This window comes from Myxine glutinosa, chromosome 1 (assembly GCF_964187855.1).
Source record: "Myxine glutinosa chromosome 1, kmMyxGlut1.1, whole genome shotgun sequence".
Classification (NCBI taxonomy): domain Eukaryota; kingdom Metazoa; phylum Chordata; class Myxini; order Myxiniformes; family Myxinidae; genus Myxine; species Myxine glutinosa.
In genome coordinates, this window is record NC_136261.1 from 145674609 (window position 1) to 145697238 (window position 22630).

Below are 22630 nucleotides of genomic sequence, written 5' to 3' on the forward strand. Positions count from 1 at the left end.
TACGTTTACATAGAAAAACACTCTTTCAACAGTTACTTTGCGTTGACTGCAATGTTTGTGCAGGTTTTTTTAATCACCAGTTTTGAAAAGTTGTGCCAAAATTTATCATCTGTCAGTCTTCCAAGTTATTTCTTATCGTTCTTCTTCTTTTCTTCGTACTCTTCTTCTTCCACTTATTGTTCCTCTTCTTGTTATTCTTTTTTTGTTTATTTTTATATATATACATATACACAGGGTCAGTCAAAAGTCCAGAAACATAGGAATGATAGCAAACTTTTATATGATTACATGATTACACCCTGGCATGATTGTAATTGTACAGTGTCTTCAGAAAGTATTCACAACCCTTCAATTTTTCACATTTTGTTGTTACAACTAGAATTTTAAATGGATTAAATTGAATTTTTTGTCATTGATCTACACATAATACCCCATAATGTCAAAGTGGAATCTATTTTCTGGAATTTCTTTCAAAATAATTCAAAATGAAAAGCTGAAATATCTTCAGGCAATAAGTATTCAACCCCTTTGCTGTAATAGTCCAAATTGGGCTCAGGTGCATCCAATTTCGTTTGATCATACTTGGGATGTCTCGACAACCTGATTGGGGTCCACTTGCAGCCAATTCAATTTATTGGACATGATTTATAAAGAAATACACCTTTCTATATAAGGTCGCACAGTTGACAGTGCATGTCAGAGCAGAAACTCCACCATGAAGACCAAGGAATTGTCAGTAGAACACCGAGATAGAATTGTGAGGAGGCATAGATCTGGGGAAGGGTATAAAATAATTTATAGTGTCGAAAGTTCCCAAGAGCACAGGTGAGCTCCATCATTAGGAAATGGAAAGAATATGGAACTACCCAGACTCTTTCAAAGCAGGCCGTCCAACCAAACTGAGCAACTGGGCAAGGACCTTGGTCAGGGTGGTGACCGTGACCTTTGGGCCGATCGACACCTAATTTTCCGCGAGTACTCTGATGGTTCCTTCCTTGGTTTTCCACCCCAAAAAATTTTCCCAAAAATAAAAATAAAAAATGTTTTAAAAAAAAATCTAAATTATTTATTTTTTTATTTTGGGGATTTTTATTCTAATTTTTCATTGGTGTTATTTGTGGGATTTTTCCATTGTGGAGGACCAGTCCCATAACTTTGTGCAGTCACTACTCCGAGACCAAGGACAACAGATATATGGGACCGGAAATTCCTATTACACATGTCCGAGCCAAATTAGAATTGTCTCCCTTTTATTGCTGGTCCCACGAGCAACCAGATTGTGTGATATTTCATATACATACTGACTATACCCTTTTCAGCAAGTACCGTAATGCATAAATTCCATCCACTTCTGCGGTTGTATACTCTGCTACTACATATACTCTGCTACTACCCTCTGATGGGCGTTAAACTGGCCTCCCATCTTCTAACATTAGTTGGTGGGTGTTATAGATCCCCACGGTGTCCTTCACGAAGAGTGGGCGAGCTATTGCCAGCACTCTGAACAAATTACAAATTCCTGAACGAACTACTTCTGGGAAGGCAATGGCAAACCACCCAGTATAACCCTTTCTCTGGAAGCTGCTTTGGCAGCACCGACGCCCTGTAACAAGTATGGTACCGGTACATCAGATATCAAATACAACTAGATAGGGGAGGGGGGGAGAGGGAGCATGATATGCGGGGAGGTAGAGAGTGAGGGAGGAAGGGAGAGGAGTTGGGGAGAGAGTGGGGGAGACAGGGAAATGTGGAGAGAGAGGAGTGGTGGAGAGAGAGTGTGGAAGGGAGGAGAGAGAGGGCAGGGAGAGAAAGGGGAGGCGGTGAAAGGGAGGAAGAGAGGAGGGGGGTACTTTTTCTAGCTTTTCCCATCACTTGGGATGGGTACTCTTCCTCGTAGCAGTATAAAGCCATTATTATTGTAACGTTTTTATGTCAATGTTTTGCGGGAGTGAAACCCACTATATCTGTGTGACCTTTCTCATATCTATTCATGTTTCACTTTGAAATTATATTCATGATTATTTTCTGGCCACTCCCACTCCGGGCTAAAGCCACACTTAATTATTGGGAAACTTCATGGAATGGGTATTACGACAAGACACCCAGCAACATATTAAAACTAGATGGTATTCATAGAATACTTAACCTGCGCAGTAAACTTGGTACGAGTGAACTCTTTTGTTTGTGAAGGGTTTTTTTTCTTTGATCCAATATGGCTGCCAGACCACATGCATAAATTTATATTCTCTAATATAATTGTTGCATAGATCACGCTCAATAGATTTCAAAATGATCAGACTAAGCGTTGTCCCTGTCAATTTATGACGTCATAATTAAGGCACCAATGACATCATCATTAGCATGTCTTATTCCCCATGGGATTAGCATATCTTATTCCCCAGTACTTGACAATGAGCCATGCTTCCATTTTTTCCATGGAGCGGGGTCGGAGATATAGAGTGGCAAAGTTTTTCGGTTTTTTGCAAGATGGCGCCTTTACCGCTGAACTATGACGTCATAATTATCATTAAAATATTCTACAGGAGGAGGTGCTCCTATGGTGAAAATTTCATGTCAATCAGTCCAAGAATTGCAAAGGAAAAAATTCATACTGATCAAATCAAGCGTTGTACTTGCTGAATTATGACGTCATTATTATGGTTCTGATGACATCATCATTAACATATCTCATTCCCCATGGGGTGTACTTGACAATGAGCCATGTTTCAATTTTTTTCATGAAGCGGTTTGGGAGATAGAGGTGTAACGTTTTTCCAAGATGGCGTCCATACCACGTGACCTATGACGTCATAATTATCAGCAAAAAAATCTACAGGCAGAGGTGCTCCTATGATAAATTTTCATGTCAATCGGACCAACGGTTGCCGATAAAAAATGAATTTTTAAAATGCAGACACGGCACACGGCACAGGTACGGCACACGGTACACCACACACATACGGCATACGTACGTAGCCGAATGCCTAACCCTGCTTTTTGCTTTGCGAGCACAGGGTAATGATGGTTGATTTAGACCTGGTGGAACACATCTGCTGAAAATAATCACTGGAAGCTAATTCTTCAAGTCTGCTTTCGGGGTATGTTCACCTATTTAAATGTGAGGGTTTCACACCACCAATTCATTTCAGATATAACTAAACCTTCTACATTTTTCGTTTTGTTTATGAAAGCCCTCAATCCATACTGTTCGTCCAGAGATTCAATCAACGCCGGCATTCTCGGTAATCAATTTGATGAACACAGACTGATTTCTCACTTCACAACATCTGAATTTTATTGTTTTACAATTCACGTGCTGGATTCGGCAATAGCAGGCCACAAGCAGCGAGTTTGTGAGATCACGAGTGAGCCTTTTCTTTCATTTGACAATGATCTTTTTGATCGGAACTTTCACCTGATCTCTCTCTCTCTCAGTGGTCCCTTTCTATCGAATTTATTTTCTTCCATTCTTGTTTCATGGTGGCATTTTCTTTCATCCATCGTTACCATATCATCATTTCTCTACTGTTTGTACGATTCATTCTCCTCTACCTACCATAGTGCCCATTCCTTTGCGACCATCTTTTATTCCTTGGGCCCTGCCTTTTCATTCAGTTTTCTCTCCTATCAACTCGTTTTTATTTCCCCTAATTATTTCCTCCTTCCCATATTCCTTACTTTATATTCAAGTGCCATTATTTTCTCCGCGATAGCCTTTCCTTGTAAGATACTTCAGAATTCCCTTTCATCCTCCCTTTATTGCATTATTTTGCTCATTTTATGCACGTTTTTCAGCTTTTTTATTCTGTGCGGCCTTATTTTGCATTGCCTTTTTAAGCCAACAATTGATCAAACTACATTGTTTGCTTCGTCTTCATTATTTTTTCTCCTTCACACTGATCCATAGCATGTATTTTTTTTTGCTGCTGGCACTTTATGCAATTGTTTCCACTTGGCAGTGGAGAAAGGGTGGAATGAAATGTAATTTGATGGCTAGCTTGAGGATTTTAACCTCGAAATGCATTAACATGTGCGTAATGCACATGCGAAATTTCTTTTTTTGGGCCTCGTCAGCTTGGCGGTGTTTTGAGTTTAATTTTTCTGCGAGCTTTTTTTGCTAAAATAGTTACGTGCTGCATCACATTTTGAACTTAAGCCAAGGATGTGAGAAAGAGCAGCAATAATTTATTTTCAGAATTTAAACCCAATTCTCCTGATGCTTTTTTTTTTCCCCTATTCCCCCTTCATCATGCATTCCCCATACCATTTATTTCCTCCTATGTTGATCTACTTTCCCATTTTCTCCTTTCCTTTCGAACCTCGTGCCGTCTATATTTTATCCCTCCTGCATGTAACTCATTTGTTTTGGTTGTTTTTCCCTTTCGGCTTACTCTTTTTGTTATAATGGACCATACACTGAAGCAGAAGCACGACTTGGCGTTAAATAATTAATGCATTTAAATGCAGACGTGTTCTCCCTGATGCTTTTCATTTCCAGATGATCATTTCTGGCATCTGATTTTTCTTGCAACATTGACAAAACATACCAGCCTGGGAATTATCAGTCATTTCCAAAACCAGCAGTAAATGTACCATGGACATCAGGCAAGCTCAGCTCTGCTGATTCGTAGCGATCTAGGTTTTTTTGGTCGCATGCTCGTTTCTCCTCAACTGAGGTATTAAGATGAACATGGTCCACTTTTGAAGCATCACACCCACTCGTTCCTCAATCATTAAGCATCCGAGCTTGAAAGCACCGACCACGACACAACATACTGTTTTACCTCCTGCCGGCTTGCTCAGGGGATGTGACCAGCATTTCCAACCCGGCATGAGGCTGAGGCGATACGTCGGGTAAGAAGCGTGACATTTTCAGAATAAAGGGCAAACGGCAAATTTAATGGCAAATTGATGAATGAGAATGTATTATTGCCGGCCTATTGCATTGAGGATGAAGACGGCGTGATGTTTTCTGTTCGAAAGTCAACACGTACAAATCGGCCTCGAGATACTGGGCCCGCAGCATTTCCTGCCAGAATATTAAGCCATTCGATTTTTTTTTTACCAGGCCCATTCGCAAATGCTGCCTAATTGAAAGGTGCCCCAGTTGAGAATCCTGTTTCAGGCTGAACCTTGTCCACGAGATACTAAATGTGTCAAAATCTCGTTTAACCCATGGGGTGACGTCGTAATTTATTGCATCTAATGCCATAGATAGGCCTATATTTTATGGATTAGATGACTGAATTTTTTTTTTTCATTCATCATTTCTGGAGCTCAGTTGAAATTTTGGCCTTTTTTGCAGATGCAATATCCCAGACTATCAAATAAAACCTGGACTGGAGCAAGATTTCTCCAGCAACTCAATTCCTTTTGAAAAAGCAATATATTGAGAGATCGTTGCTTGTGGTGGGGGTTTGGAAAGCAGGTCCGTGTGGCAGGGGAAATCTAATCTGTGTTACGGTATTTACCCCTGTGCACACGAAGTGAAAAGTGTGGTTAAGCAATTGGTTCATGTTTATTTCTGTTTTACTTCTGATTTACAGTTTTTGGCACAATCACGGTTTTGTATATAGGTGTTGAAACTAACTCAAAAGCAATACAGAAAAGGGATTGTGTGCATATAATTGACTGTAGACAAAGAGAAATAAACACATTGGAGCGTCATTCATAACGTTCTATAAATGCGTATTCGTTGGTAACCCAATAGTCTTTTGGTTTATTTTTGTTCATCATGGACTTAGATGTGGAATTGTTGTATGCCGTACCATGAGTGAACGTTCATTCATCTGACGGTTTGATTCATCATCCAGCAGTTTGGTTATTCATGCCATTCTCTCTCTCACTGTCTCTTTTCTCTTCTCTCTCTCTTCTTGTCTCTCTCTCTCTCTCTCTCTCTCTCTCTCTCTCTCTCTCTCTCTCTCTCTCTCTCTCTCTCCTCTCTCTGTCTCTGTCTCTGTCTCTGTCTCTCTCTGTCTCTCTGTCTCTCTCTGTCTCTCTCTGTCTCTCTGTCTCTGTCTAATATACCACACTCTTAACGAGCATCGGTGCTGCCAACGAAGCTTTCCTGTGCAAGGGTTATATTTTGTGGTTTGGCATTGCCTTCCCAGCAGTAATTGGGGCAGGAATTTGGAAGCTGGCCAGGGTGCCCGGCAATAGCTTGCCTACTCTACACAAAGGACACCGTGGGGTCTTTAACTTCCATTAACTAATGCTAGCCAATGGGACACCAGTTTAACGTTCATCCGAGCGATGGCACACGCATTGAAGAATCACACTGCCTGTGAAACACCAGGATGACGGTTCATACCTGGGCCAATTTTCGAACCCAGGATAATCGGCTTAGAGGTGAGTGTGTGTACTTCGAGGCCATCCTGCCAGTCCATCATACAATTATGGATCTTTCTAAAATTGAGCATCGACATTTCATCTAAGTTTTATGCAGAGAAGGTGTGCACCCTCATATCCTGCAGTAAGCCAAATGGATGACTGTCTTTCAGCATGGATGTGAGTCTCTTGAAGATGTCCCCGTGCCAGGACGACCAGAAAATGCAACTGACCCACAGACCGTTGCCCAGGTCGAGATATGAATCACGGACTGCCTTGTTAAGATTGCTGAAATATTCACAGAACTTGGAATTTCTCAAACCCGCATTTTTACTGTCATCCAAGAATGCTCAGGCATGTCCAAAGTCAAAGCTAGATGGGTCCCCTGAAACATCAGCACTCACGACCGACAGTGACGGCTGACATCAATCATGCTGTGAGATTCTCAAACTGTCCGAGGCATATCCAGCTACTTGTGTGGCTGGCTACTGGTGACGAAACACCGCTCCACCAACTGCAGTCGTGCAACCAAAGTGAAGTCCATGCGATGGAAGCGCAACGCTAAAACTAAAAACTTCCATTTTATTGTGAGCCAGCAAGATCATCGTCTCAATTTTCTGCAATGCCAAGGGAACCCTGCTGGTTGACTACATGCCTCAGAAAATTACAATCATAATGCCAGCCTGAAGCAAAAATGATGGCAGGCCATCAAGGCCAAATGCTGAGGGATTTTGACTCGAGCTTTGTTTCTACTTGATGACAATACAAGACATATATTGTCCAGACTACCATTGTGACTGTGCGTTCGAGTAGATGGATCACCTCCCCCAGCAATCCCCCACCGTACAACCTGGGCCTGGCCATTGACCTTTATCTCTTTCGACATTTTAAATCCTACCTGTATGACTGCAGATCGCCGATGATGAGGAACTGACTGAAGCTACCGAGACGTGACTGAAGGGGCAATCTGAAAACTTATATTTTATTGCCAGAGACAGTTTGAAGGACAAATTGAGCAAGAGCATTGAAAGCAAGGGACACTTCATTGAAGGGTTAGAAAACTATAGTCTGTCTTTGGATTATTGTATCTCAGTTCCCAGAACCTTTTCTACACCATTGGGATGGTGTCGATGAACATGAGTGTTGGCACAAATTGACATTCCAGACAAGCACCCAGGAATAGCAACACAGTACTTGGAGAAAAGACGTTTGACCTGATACGTATGGAAATTGACATGTGATGCTTTGAAGCAACCATGAAGTTTTAAAAATAGGAACAAAACAATGGATTTGAGGTAATCGTTAATCCTAAATTTTGGAGATTTCAGTTTGGTGGGCCCTATGTTTTGTACCCTCTCTCTTCCCGTCGTATTCCTGCTCATTCCGTTTTCTGTACCTCCTCAGTCCCTGCATTCTTTCTCTAATCTCTTTGTAAAATTCCCAAAATTCAGGCTCACTGATCACCTTTGTTTTAGCTTTTCTCCTGTCTGTGGAACCAACTTCCTCAGTCTTTTCAATTCACACCTTAATTTTTGCATTGCACCACCAACTCATGTCATCGATTCATCACTACCCACCATCTTTGCCATCCTCATTTGCACTCCTCTCACCCGCATCTCTTACTTGCAGGTTTCCTTCCCTCTCCTCTTTCCGTATGTTCGTCCTCTCACCTGTTATGGACACCTATTGTGCTGTTCCATTGTCAGCATGTTGCCTTCTAACATCCATCATTTCACTCTGCCAAAATCCTAAATTTTATGTGCAACAGAACAAGGTATTGAATTGAGTCGACTTGAGCGAGATGGGGCCACGGAATATTTATTTCACAGATAACGTAAAAGACAACGAATGCTCAAAGTTGAAAGACAGCTCATGCGATTGGAATAAAACAGGGCTTACAGTCTAAATATGTGAACAACTATGTGACGAGATGGAAACTGTTGTGCTGCTATTGAACTAAACTAGGGTTAATTGTCTAGCCAACATCCATCTTTATGTAAAACAACAGTAAGCCTTTCCGTGGATTTAGTTTTTCCAGGCAAACAACCAAAGTCCCTTAAGGAACGTTTACCTTTTTTTTCCTTCTCGGTTTAGAGTCTTTTTTTTCCTTCTCGGTTTAGTCTTTTTTTTCCTTCTCGGTTTAGAGTCTTTTTTTTCCTTCTCGGTTTAGAGTCTTTTTTTTCCTTCTCGGTTTAGAGTCTTTTTTTTCCTTCTCGGTTTAGAGTCTTTTTTTTCCTTCTCGGTTTAGTCTTTTTTTTCCTTCTCGGTTTAGTCTTTTTTTTCCTTCTCGGTTTAGAGTCTTTTTTTTCCTTCTCGGTTTAGAGTCTTTTTTTTCCTTCTCGGTTTAGAGTCTTTTTTTTTCCTTCTCGGTTTAGAGTCTTTTTTTTCCTTCTCGGTTTAGAGTCTTTTTTTTCCTTCTCGGTTTAGAGTCTTTTTTTTCCTTCTCGGTTTAGAGTCTTTTTTTTCCTTCTCGGTTTAGAGTCTTTTTTTTCCTTCTCGGTTTAGAGTCTTTTTTTTCCTTCTCGGTTTAGTCTTTTTTTTCCTTCTCGGTTTAGTCTTTTTTTTCCTTCTCGGTTTAGAGTCTTTTTTTTCCTTCTCGGTTTAGTCTTTTTTTTCCTTCTCGGTTTAGTCTTTTTTTTCCTTCTCGGTTTAGAGTCTTTTTTTTCCTTCTCGGTTTAGTCTTTTTTTTCCTTCTCGGTTTAGTCTTTTTTTTCCTTCTCGGTTTAGAGTCTTTTTTTTCCTTCTCGGTTTAGTCTTTTTTTTCCTTCTCGGTTTAGTCTTTTTTTTCCTTCTCGGTTTAGAGTCTTTTTTTTGTGAATCGTCGATGGCTTTGGACCCATTAACGAGTTGTAGATATGAGCTTTGGATACAAAGACTTATTTCCATTTAATCGAATGTGAGGACATTGTTGTTGAGACTTCGGAACTGAACAGCATTTTAATGCCTTTTCCAAGGTAGCTTTTTTCTATTCGGTGAAGGGCCTTTTGAATGGTGTTCCATTTCCTATTTTTGTTTTGTGACCGGAATAATTTTACAGTCAAACTGATCCTAATGACATTTTATTGTCGATGTGGTTTTGAAAGGGTTTGAAGCAACTAAGATAACAAAATTAATCACTGAAGGGTATTAAAATATTTGTGTGTATGTGTGTGCACACACACACACACAAATTGTGTGTGATTGGTTGTCATCTCCACATGTGGGATTCAGAGGGTGGAACTGAGTCCTCCCAGGTCTCCAAGTATCCACCTCCGTTTCAATAAGAGATTATGATTCATGGATCCAGTTATGAAATGTTCTTCTTCTTAAAGTTGTGTTCCGAGGGCTTCTTTCCGTTTCGTCACTGAGCCTCAGGCAGCATCCAACTGCAGTTTGTTTGTCGTAATATTCCCCGGTATGGTTTTTAAGATCCCTGAAAGGTTCTTCTTCATCATTCCTGTTGCTCCAATAAATCACTCGTACAATTTCAGCATTCTTTGGTTTCCAGGACCTGGTCATTTTCTTAAGTTCTGCTTTCTTTAGGTCAAAATCATTTGGGACTGACACCTCAATTAACAATGCCCTCTTCTCTTATTTTTGTACCTAGGTACGATATGCGGTCACAATGCCTTCTTTTCTATATTCACACTTGATGGGGTCATTAGGTCATACGTGAGCATGACGTCCTCATTTTCAATGACTGATTTTGGTTCATTTTTCGATGAGTTTCCTGGAGCTGGGATGTTGAGTGCCAGTGGATGCGGATGTGCCAGTGGATTACTCGACATACTTTATGCCTTTGGGTGTACAGCTGCTCTGACACAAGTTTGTACATCCTGATACTAGGTGGCTCCTGTTTTCTGCTTCTACTTTGCAGAACCTACACCTGTCCGATTGACTCAGTCCTCCCATTTTCTTAAAGCCATGGGTATAGTGTCCTTGGTTTACAGTCTGTGGATTTTTATTTATTGATGTTGTTTTCCCCCCCCATTTTGGAGCACCAGGTGGTGTCATTTTTATTAAGGGTAAAAACCTTAGTTCTTTTTTTTTTAAAGCTTTTTTTCACCTTCACTCTTTCATTCCTCTTTTCTCCCGCCTCTGGAACAAACTCCCCCACTCTCTTCAATCCCACTCATCCCACCAGGTCTTTAAAGCAGCTGTTCACTGCCATCTCTTATCTTCCACCATCCAAAACCTTGATCTTTTCTACCCCCGTCAATTCACCCCAGATCCACTTTTCTGAAATACCGACTTCATTCCTGGAAGTCCTAGCTGTGTCCATGTGTTTTTACATTTCCCACCCCCCACTCCCCTCCCCACGCCTCCTCCCTCCAATCCCTCTCCCTCCCACAGATCTCCCGATGTCCCTGCTCTCAAATGTTGTACTTGTGTGCTCCCCCTCTCTCCCCATCTTGTCTCCTACTCCCTTTATCATATTTTGTGTCCGTTTGTTTTTTTGTCATTAATGTTAGCTCTTACACAAGCCTCGATGTTGTATACAAAAAAAAGAAGCTTTTCAGAGAGCACGCTGTTTAGTCGAGTTGTTTTTTAAAGACATGTTTCTTTCTCCTCTGGTTGGAGTGAATTCAATTCCCATAGCTGCTCACTCTCACCAAACCCACACTTGGCAAGCCTGGCAAGCATGCCAAACAACCCTCAACATTGGTTGAGGGAGGCCTTTTCCTGCGGTGGGCTGAAATAATCTGCTTTGCATCAACAAGTATTACATTTATCAACCTCATATGCAATTAATGGCAGAATGAAATGTTAATAAGCAAAAATGCGTCCGTTTTTGCGTGAAACCTTGTTTTCTAAAATCCCTGTTCATACCTTTTTATCCGCGTGTCTTTGCATCATTTAAATCCAAACAGCACTTTTGTTTTGACTCAAAATGTTGAACTTAACTTGTCCCCAAAGTCACACGATGACTGACTGAAACTGTCATTTCTGGCATCGCACTCTTCAATTTTCACTTTGCATCCTGTTTTTGTGCAGGTGGAACATGTAAATTTACAAAATGCCATTCCTTGAGTGGGACTTTGCCTTTGCTGATTTGAATTCGTGCATTCGTCTGTGATTATGCCTTTTTATGGACAGTTCGGGCTTCTCTGAGTCATTGCCTTTTCCTTCTCTTTGTACCTGATTTTTTTATTATTATTAAGTTGCTTTCCTTTACCATAGATTACAGATTATCTTTTCCATTACATTAACTTTATATATGTGGCACTTGCAGATTAAAATTAATGCTTATTACTCTGAAACCTAGTGTTGGTGCTGGCTTAGCGGTTAGGGTGCCGGCTTGGGATCCTAGGATCCTGGGTTCGAATCCTGGTCGATCGCTGAATTAACGCCAGGGGGGTTGACTCAGCCTGTCATCCTTCCGAGGTCGGCAAATTGAGTACCAGCTTGCTGGGATGAATGATCCCGGTGTGTACCCCGATTTAGAATAGGTACACCGTATCCTTGCGCATCGTAAGAGCGTGACCAAGGGTTGGCGTCAGGAAGGGCATCCGGCCATAAAAACATTGCCTCAAACAGGGAACCATGATTGTCATGGGGCCCGCAAGGCCAACCCCCGCTCTAGTGGGGAAAATGGCCTGAAAACGATCATTCATTCATTCATTCATTCTGAAAGCCTCAATGATTGGGAAGGGGTACTAAGCTCCCCTTGGAGAAGGGGTACTAAGCCTTGTCCCTATTTATATGATGGGAAACGTTTTGTTATGCAGATGTAACAGACTTTTTCCAATTGGTGAATACCACTATTTTACCTATGTAATGATGAGAAAAGAGCCCGTCCTAATGGATAGGAGAAAGAAGAAGCAGCGTTTGGAGTACGTGTTTTCTGTAGTGCTGCTGCAAAACCCACAAACAAATGATGTCTTCCCTCTCAGGGATTGTGTGGGGTAATTGGTTAGGGGTTAAAGGGGCAGATGAAACATAACGTAAGATAGGGGATAGATCTATGGCTTAGGGATAGGAAGGGTAGATGAAACAGATTGATGGAAAACACTGGGCCTGATTGCACAGAGTGCGCCGGTATTTTTAGTAATGCCTTCTGTACAGTAGCAGCATAAGTGCAATCCAGGCTGGGGAAACATCCAGGAGAAACTAAATATGTGAGAGTCTCATTCACGATGCACAATGAAGCGGACCAGCCGGAAAACGAAGGATCTTTTATAACACGTTGTTGTTGCCGTCTCTGTTGTTGTTGTTGTTGTTGGTGGTGTGCTCTTCCATATGAACCACCTTTAGAGGCCATCTTTCCCCGCAGAGCAGGGGTTGGCCTTTTTCAGGCACCGTGGCCCCCTTTTTGAAGCAATGTTTTATGGTCGGATGCCCTTACTGCCGCCAACCCTGTTAGTCGCCTCTTGCGACACACAAGGAATTACCAGTAACCTGGTACTGAATTTGCCGACCTCGGAAGGATGACAGGCCGAGTCAATCCCCCTGGTGTTAATTCAGCGATCGGCCGGGATTCCCACCCAGGATCCTGGGATCCCAAGCCGGCACCCTAACCGCTAAGCCAACACCAGGCTGTGCTCTTCCATATACTTTAATATATATTTTTATATTTATTAATCTAACTTTATGTGTATGATTTGCAAAATTTCTGTTTGTGTGTTTGTTCATGTGCTTGTTACTTACAAAATTGAAGATTTGCAAGTACATAATATGGTCTGATCTGTTATTCTGTTTGTCTGTTTGTTTGTCTCTCTGTCAGTTGCTTACAGGTCACAATTCGACACTGATCTCCACGAAACTTAACCACCTGGTCAAGCTAATCAACAGCGATGTGCCTATTGTGTTTGTCATGGTCACAAAATCGTCAATTTCCATCCAATTGACTGGAAATTTGAACGGGGATTGCATATTGGGTCACTGAATTGGTTCACCATTCAAATTCTGGAAGCCTATTGTTTTTGAGGTCAAAAGGGCAATGTCCCAGTGACTGGTTTCACAAGTACTAGCCTGCGACCGCTTGTTTGTTTGCTTATTTCTTTTACAGCAGAGTTCCGAGTCTTTCTGCTTCTTCTTCCTCCTGAGGATGGACTCTTCATGATAAGAATAAAACCAAAGTTTATTGTGTAAAAGTCACCACGGGAAAGTGGTTAAAGTTGCTGAGTCATGAGCTAGCAGATGTGCTGCGATCCGAGACAAAGCCATGCAAGTTTGAAAATTCCTCCTCTTTGGTACAAAAAAAGTTACTTATGCATGGACATTGGACACAGATATATATATATACATTCAGTCGAACCTGTTTAGAAAGACTACTCAAGGGAAACAGAAAAAGTGACCTTCATAGACAGGTGGTCCCTTTGTAAAGGTGATCGCTAAGGCAGATTTTAATGCATATCGATTATATCTTTGATTTTCTTTTGTTTTTCCTCTCTCCAATTGGTGGATCCCCCCCCACCCCCCCTCCACTGCTAATCACATGATGATAGCACCCAGGGTTGCTTTGTGGCTGTTTCACACTGTCATTTTAACACTTTTTAGGTTTCGTTGTTTTTGATTGTGCGCAAATGTAGATTGATATTATTCCCACTTTAAAAAAAATTTGAATTACGAATTCTCACTCAGGAACATCTGACTTGAGTATCTAAAAATAAAATACTATTTGTAATTTGCATTAATCGGTTGTCCAAAAATTTGCACTAATCAGTCTTTTTTTTAATCACTTGATGAAGCTTAATTTATTTATTTTTCAAGGCTTTCAACACGCACAATGTCACAAAAAAACAGACAATATGGATGTTAAGTACTAAAAATTGAATGTCTGTCAGTGAAAACACCACGTTATGTGATTTAGCAATCAATGTTCCCCATAATCAGTGCTGAAGCTTCATGAATGACGTGTGTCTGTTTGTTTGTCATTGAAAGGTGATTGTTGAGGTTGAAGGAATGGACAAGGCTGGAAACTTCATCGGCTGGCTGCAAGTGGATGGTGTAAACCTATCGGTAGCTCTTGTGGAGCACGCGTTGTCGAAGGTGCATTTCTCAGCTGAGCGTTCAAATTACTACAAGGCCCTCATGAGTGCAGAGGAAGCAGCTCAGCAGACCAAGTCAAAGGTGAGTTACTTTACCTGAATGTTTTAGCTCCTGGTTCGAGGCGTATTGTTTTGCACTTTTCATAACTTGTGTATGGTGGAGTTAAAAAGTTTTTCCCTCATATATTTTAAGAACCAAAAACCTGACCTTTTCCCCATAGCATTAGTAAGCTCACCCGACTGCTGGGAAGGTCTGGCACTGGATAGAAACGACATCAAAATTGACGGGTGCAGGCTTGCAAACTCCCGACATACGAACACCAGTACTTACAGAACAAAGTCCCATTAAAATTAATGCAATTAGATGTTTTAAATTACCAACATCTGAGGCCATCGTCGATCTTGGGACCTCAATCTTTCAACGATTGTGAAGGATAAGCAGCGAATTCCTTTCAACACGGGTGGAGATAGATGATTAAAAGCTGTACTCTCGTCAGAGTGGAGTGATAATTGTTTAATTTAGCCTTAGAATATTAACATAAATACACTCATCAGTCCTCCCGACATACCAGGCACGTCATCATTCGTCCCCGCCCCCCCCCTTTCCTCCCTCCACCCCACCCTCTCCACTCACCCTTCCCCACCCCCCTCTCTCCCCACCCTTTCCCACCCCCATCTCCACCCACCCTTCCCCACCCTCCCTCTCCACCCACCCTTCCCCACCCCCCTCTCCACCCACCCTCCCCCCTCTCTACCCACCCTCCCTCCCCCCTCTCTACCCACCCTTCCTCCCCCCTCTCCACCCCCCCTCTCCACCCAACCTTCCCCACCCTCCCTCTCCACCCACCCTTCCCCACCCCCCTCTCCACCCACCCTTCCCCACCCCCCTCTCCACCCACCCTTCCCCACCCCCCTCTCCACCCACCCACCCTCCCCCCTCTCTACCCACCCTCCCTCCCCCCTCTCTACCCACCCTCCCTCGCCCCTCTCTACCCACCCTCCCTCGCCCCTCTCTACCCATCCTCCCTCCCCCCTCTCTACCCACCCTCCCTCCCCCTCTCTACCCACCCTTCCCCACCCCCCCTCTCCATCCTCCCTTTCCCACCCCCCCTCTCCACCCACCCTTCCCCACCTCCCCTCTCCACCCCCCCTCTCCACCCAACCTTCCCCACCCTCCCTCTCCACCCACCCTTCCCCACCCCCCTCTCCACCCACCCTTCCCCACCCCCCTCTCCACCCACCCTTCCCCACCCCCCTCTCCACCCACCCTCCCTCCCCCCTCTCCACCCACCCTTCCCCACCTCCCCTCTGCACCCACCCTTCCCCACCCCTCCCCCCCACTCCACCCACCCTTCCCCACCCCACTCTCTCCACCCACCCTTCCCCACCCCACTCTCTTCACCCACCTTTCCTCCCCCCCTTTACACCCCACTCCCCCCCCCCCCACCACCCTTGGCAGCATAAGTCGCCATTTTAGGTCCGCACTCCGGAATGAACAATATAAAAACTTTTTCTTTTTTCCTTTACCTGTGTGCATTTTATTTCAATTTTATGTTATTTATGTATTATTCATTCATGCGCGTGTGCCGTCCTGGATGTCCCATCGCACACTCGCCTCTAAGCTGTGTCTAGCCTGAGTTTAAATCCTGGTCCACATCCCCATTTTCTCCATGTCACCCTCCACTTAATTTTGTCATTTGTCTGGTCTTGATTGTTTTCCTCCTCTTTCTGCTGTCTTTCCGTTTTTTGTCCGTTTTCGTTCAATGTTACAGCTCCTCCAAGAGGCCCGATGCTGTATAGGGTTAGTTGCAAACATTTAGACTTAGAGTTCAGTAAAGTAACCTGTTCATAAGGCAGGGGCTGCCTATATACAGTGCCCATAGAAAGTCTACACCCCCTTTCAAACTTTCACCTTTTGTTGCCTGGAATTAAAAAGCATTAAATCAGACCTTTTCCACCTTCATTTTACACATCGTAACCCAAAACTTCCGAGTGAAAAACAAATTCTACAAATTTCGGAAAATTAATTAAAAATAGAAAAACTAGAACATCTTTGTTGGATAAGTCACCCTCCTGAGTTAATACTTGATGGAAGCACCTTTAACAGCAATTACAGCTGTGAGTCTGTTGGGATGGGTTTCTACCAACTTTGCACACCTTGATTCGGCAATATTTGCACATTCTTCTGTACAAAACTGTCAAGCTCAGTCAAGTTGCGTGGGGAGCGTTGATGGACAGCAATCTTCATGTCATGCCACATATTTTCGATTTGATTTAGGTCGGGGCTCTGACTGCACCACTCAAGGACCGTCCCAATTGCAGGTTTCTTGCAAAAGGCAGCAGGTTTCCTCGAGGATTTTTCTGTATTTTGCTCCTTTTATTTTCCCTTCTATTCTGACAAGTGCCCCAGTCCCTGCTGATGAGAAACATCCCCATAACATGATGCTGCCATCACCATGCTTTGCAGTAGGGATGGTGTTCTTTGGGTGATGTGCTGTGTTGGGTTTCCACCAAATGTAACGTTTTGCATTTAGGACAAAATGTTCCATCTTGGAACTTTCGTGAGACAACAAAAAAAATTGATGAAAGTTGGTGGGATTATTGCCCTTGGGATAAGGAAGAATTGATTAGTTTGTGGTGAAGCTCAGGATATTATTCCGGATCCAGGAAACTTTTTGAAGGATTTTTTTGGTTTGTGAACAAGATATCTGTAAAAGTTCTGAACGGATTTGGATGAAAGTTGGTGGGATTATTGCCCTTGGGATGAGGAAGAATTGATTAGTTTTTGGTGAAGCTCAGGATATTATTCCGGATCCAGGAAATTTTTTGAAGGATTTTTTTGGTTTGTGAACAAGATATCTGGAAAAGTTCTGAACGGATTTGGATGAAAGTTGGTGGGATGATTGCCCTTGGGATGAGGAAGAATTGATTAGTTTTGGTGAAGCTCAGGATATTATTCCGGATCCAGGAAATTTTTTGAAGGATTTTTTTGGTTTGTGAACAAGATATCTGGAAAAGTTCTGAACGGATTTGGATGAAAGTTGGTGGGATGATTGCCCTTGGGATGAGGAAGAATTGATTAGTTTTTGGTGAAGCTCAGGATATTATTCGGAATCCAGGAAATTTTTTGAAGGATTTTTTTGGTTTGTGAACAAGATATCTGGAAAAGTTCTGAACGGATTTGGATGAAAGTTGGTGGGATGATTGCCCTTGGGATGAGGAAGAATTGATTAGTTTTTGGTGAAGCTCAGGATATTATTCGGAATCCAGGAAATTTTTTGAAGGATTTTTTTGGTTTGTGAACAAGATATCTGGAAAAGTTCTGAACGGATTTGGATGAAAGTTGGTGGGATGATTGCCCTTGGGATGAGGAAGAATTGATTAGTTTTTGGTGAAGCTCAGGATATTATTCGGGATCCAGGAAATTTTTTGAAGGATTTTTTTGGTTTGTGAACAAGATATTTGTAAAAGTTCTGAACGGATTTGGATGAAAGTTGGTGGGATGATTGCCCTTGGGATAAGGAAGAATTGATTAGTTTTTGGTGAAGCTCAGGATATTATTCCGGATCCAGGAAATTTTTTGAAGGATTTTTTTGGTTTGTGAACAAGATATCTGTAAAAGTTCTGAACGGATTTGGATGAAAGTTGGTGGGATGATTGCCCTTGGGATGAGGAAGAATTGATTAGTTTTTGGTGAAGCTCAGGATATTATTCCGGATCCAGGAAATTTTTTGAAGGATTTTTTTGGTTTGTGAACAAGATATCTGTAAAAGTTCTGAACGGATTTGGATGAAAGTTGGTGGGATTATTGCCCTTGGGATAAGGAAGAATTGATTAGTTTGTGGTGAAGCTCAGGAAATTATTCGGAATCCAGGAAATTTTTTGAAGGATTTTTTTGGTTTGTGAACAAGATATCTGTAAAAGTTCTGAACGGATTTGGATGAAAGTTGGTGGGATTATTGCCCTTGGGATGAGGAAGAATTGATTCGTTTGTGGTGAAGCTCAGGATATTATTCCGGATCCAGGAAATTTTTTGAAGGATTTTTTTGGTTTGTGAACAAGATATCTGTAAAAGTTCTGAACGGATTTGGATGAAAGTTGGTGGGATTATTGCCTTTGGGATAAGGAAGAATTGATTAGTTTGTGGTGAAGCTCAGGATATTATTCGGGATCCAGGAAATTTTTTGAAAGATTTTTTTGGTTTGTGAACAAGATATCTGGAAAAGTTCTGAACGGATTTGGATGAAAGTTGGTGGGATGATTGCCCTTCGGATGAGGAAGAATGGATTAGTTTTTGGTGAAGCTCAGGATATTATTCCGGATCCAGGAAATTTTTTGAAGGATTTTTTTGGTTTGTGAACAAGATATCTGTAAAGGTTCTGAACGGATTTGGATGAAAGTTGGTGGGATGATTGCCCTTTGGATGAGGAAGAATTGATTAGTTTTTGGTGAAGCTCAGGATATTATTCCGGATCCAGGAATTTTTTGAAGAATTTTTTTGGTTCGCGAACAATATATCTGGAAAAGTTCTGAACGGATTTGGATGAAAGTTGGTGAGATGATTGCCCTTGGGATAAGGTGAAGTTTTTGATTAGTTAGTTAATTTAGTTAATTTAGTTCATTTGAATTTTAATTGATTAGTTTTTGGTGAAGCTCAGGATATTATTCCAGATCCAGGAATTTATTTTGGGAATTTTTTTTTCTGTTTTACTGCATTAAAGCTTTTATTCTTATTCTTGAATGATGTTTTTCTCCTCTAATTCCGAAATATATCAAAATAAATTATCTGACAGTTAGGACCTACTTTATTTTTCATTTATTGTTTTGGGGAGAGGGGATGTTAAACAAAACATATTATTCCAACTAAACACACGGCGGGAGTATGCGCTCCACTGAGTGGCGTTCTAGTTATTGCTGTTTTACTCCATTCCCATCTGTTTGTACAACATCTCTTTTTAAACTTCTTTCACAAGTCCTTCAAACATCATTACAATCCACAATAAATACATATTAGTCATTTTCTAATTACATGCTTGTCCATGCTTAATTGTCGTGAGCCATATGTCATTTTGTCTCCAAATGTAAGACCACAAATCACTTTTCTATCCTCCTTCTCCGAGTTGGAAATGCTATATCCTGCAGTTTCAGCAATAAATGGATGTGCTGAATATCAAGCAATAGGTCATACCAGTCTCTCTGGACATGTCCCGTGCATTCAAAATGGGTGCCGGTGCCTATTGCCAAGTTCACTACGATCGGAATGTTTCTTTCTCCACTACAGAGACTACTTGTGTGAAAGATTTTTTCCCAATAGACATATACCGTGTGTTGGTATCGAAAGGCATCGTCTTCGTGACTTTCTCAAATATCATCTTGTTCTAATTTAACTCACACTTGCTATTCTGCACTGCCTGGGGAGAATGTCATGGATGTCTGATCCAACAAAGTATTCCAACAATTATTACCTCCGCCACCAAAGGTGGATGGAGGTTATGTTTTCACCACCGTCTGTGTGTCCGTTTGTTTGTCTGTGAACAAAATATCTCAAAAGGTTATGGACGTATTCGGACGAAATTTGGCAGAGATGTAGCGAATGTCACAAGGACGAAATTATTGGATTTTGGTGAAGATCCAGATTTGGATCCGGCTACTAGAATTTTAAAGTGATTCTTCACCATTGGGAGACAGGGCCAAACACGATACATAGCAGGATATCTCAAAACGTTGTGGACGGATTTGGACGAAACTTGATGGGCCGGTTGGGTGTCTGACAAGGACGATTCGATTCAATTTTGGTGAAGATCTGAATATGGATTTGGATATGAGAATTATTTAATTTCCCAAGTGATTTTTCACCATTGGGAGATTGGGCCAAAAACTATACATAGCGGGATAACTCAAAAAGTTATGGATGGATTTGGACGAAACCTGGTGGAGAGGTTGTGTGTGTGACGAGGAAGAATCGATTCGATTTTGGTGAAGATCTGAATATGGATTCGGATATGAGTTATTTAATTTATAAGTGATTCTTCACCATTGAGTGATACGGCCAACCAGGTGGAGGTATGCTCTCCACTGGGTGCCGTTCTCGTTGTAATATGCTATCGGCACCTGCTGCTCGTACCACTTTGATATTTATGCCTCAAATTTCAACACATCCTTTGTTTATTCTTTTCTTTGTTGTGCAATTCTACTGCGTTACATTTTATCAAGGGCTTTGTGCTTATTCTACGGTACACTAATTGCGTGTGACGGTGTGTAATTAGTCCGATTTACATTATGTTTATACTTTTGGCTTCAAATCATTTCCTTCCTGATTACAGTCCATTTTCGTAGCCAGGAATGGATTTTATTGAACTATTTTAGAAGCCTGGTTTACTCTTTGTGGTGTTCTTTTTTTAACAGTAAATGTACCAATTACTTCTTTACGCTGCTGTCCGTATGATTTGCACAAGCAGTGATTTGAAGAATTTGTTAAATTGCTGAATGATTTCCTTTGCTATTTCTATTTGAGGAAATGTCATTGTACATGCTAGATGTTGTATTTGTTTTCTAGCTTGTCGTTCTTTCTTGGATGTATGCACATATGTGTATGTATATACTGTCGGACCCTGATATTCGTGGGGGATATGTTCCTGGAAAATGCTGCGAAAGTCGAATCCGCAAATGTGGGGGGCACTGTTTTAATGGGAGGGGGCAAAAAAAAATTGCCGCACGATCTTAGCTTGTGGAAGAGCTATAGAACCACCTTTAGAGGCCATTTTCCCCTGCAGAGCAATTTTTGGGCACCGTGGTCCACTAGTGAGCAGGTGCTCAATTTGCCGACCTCGGGAGGATGACAGGCTGAGTCAACCCCCCTGGCATTAATTCAGCGATCGACCGGGATTCGAACCCAGGATCCTAGGATCCCAAGCCGCACCCGAACCGCTAAGCCAACACCAGGCTAGTGGAAGAGCTATGACAGAACAAATCAGGACACAACATAAAGGGAACAGCAGAAAAAGAAAAAAAAGGTGAAATGCCAACAGCAGGGCGGAGGGAGAAAATAGATGGAGACGGACAAACGAGGGATTCAGTTAAGGGAGAACTCAGGGGGTGGACAAGATGGATATATAAGCAAAATTTTGGGGGAATGATGGGGGTGGTTTAACACGTGTAGAATGGGGGATGACTTTAGATGGTGGTGAACAGCTGTTTTGAAGACCTGGAGGTAAGAGTAAGATTGAAGAAAATGTGGAAGGTGATTCCACAGGTGGGGAAAAAAGGAATAATGGGTCGAAGATGAGCAGTGGTCCTGGATTTAGGCAGTTTCACTGGGAGGGGGTTGCTGCTGGACCATGTGCATCCTGCAAATATATGAGGGGACAAAGCACTAAGAGGGCAGAGGGTGTAAGTCTTCACAAAAGGCACCACCTTGACGAGGCGCCACCAGGTTTTAGATGATGGAGACAAGTTTGAAAGCTCATTCTTGAGATTGGACAGATGTTGTTTTCTAGCTCTCCAGAGAGTAGACACACTTGTTGTGAGCTTTGTGGAATGATCTGTGGTTGTCTTCAGTTGGATTTACCTTCCAGAAGGCGAATGCAAGTTGTTTTAAGCAACTGCCTCACCACAGGATTCAGAGTACCAAGAGTGGGAGAATGTCTGCAAGTATGTGTTGTGGTGAAGTCACTGTCACGTCCATGTCAATATGCTTGAGCCTTGTCAGAAGGCAGGTATTGAAGTTTGGCAGCAGAGCGAAGACAGCTGGCTTAAACTTGAGTTATTTACTGGGAGAAAATGGTGGTGCAGACACAACCAAGAAGACTTGAAGCTGCAATCACTGCCGAAGGCGTTTCTAAAAAAAAATTGACTCAGGGGTTTAATACTTATGCAAATTATATATTGAAGGAGTCCGGACTCCAGCAGAATCCGGATAAAAGGATGGCAAGTCACAAACTCGTCCGAGAAGATGTTTATTCGTAAAACCAACTCGGGAACACTAAAAAGCCCGTTTATCGGGCTGCCTTATAAAGCAAAACCAAAAACCGAAACCGAAAGCCACGCCTCGCACGTGATCCACAGGTGTAGCTCATTATACCCGCACGCGCGGCACGCTTTGGCGGTCACGTGACCAGCCACTCTGGCGCCGTGGATCCCCGCCGGTGACGTCACCGGCTGGAGCAAGGAGATTCTGATGCCGGTCTTGCTTGGGGGACCCATGGGTCGCTACACGCGCCCCCCCAGAATGGACTTGGTCCAGGGAGGTCAACCTGAGGGGGGGTCCGGATGACCCGACCGAAACGACCCCTGGCCGGTCGCGGGGGGGGGGGGGGGGGGATGGGGGGTCCGGT

General features: G+C 42.4%; 1 protein-coding gene across 1 annotated transcript in view; it reads left to right on the forward strand.

Annotated features, from left to right (window-relative positions):
• SND1 (staphylococcal nuclease and tudor domain containing 1) overlaps positions 1-22630 on the forward strand; it is a gene marked incomplete in the record, with an annotated part of 904817 nt that overhangs the window by 800805 nt on the left and 81382 nt on the right. The window contains 1 exon segment of the mRNA XM_078777892.1: positions 14191-14379. Within this exon segment, the coding sequence (XP_078634018.1) occupies positions 14191-14379 (189 nt within the window).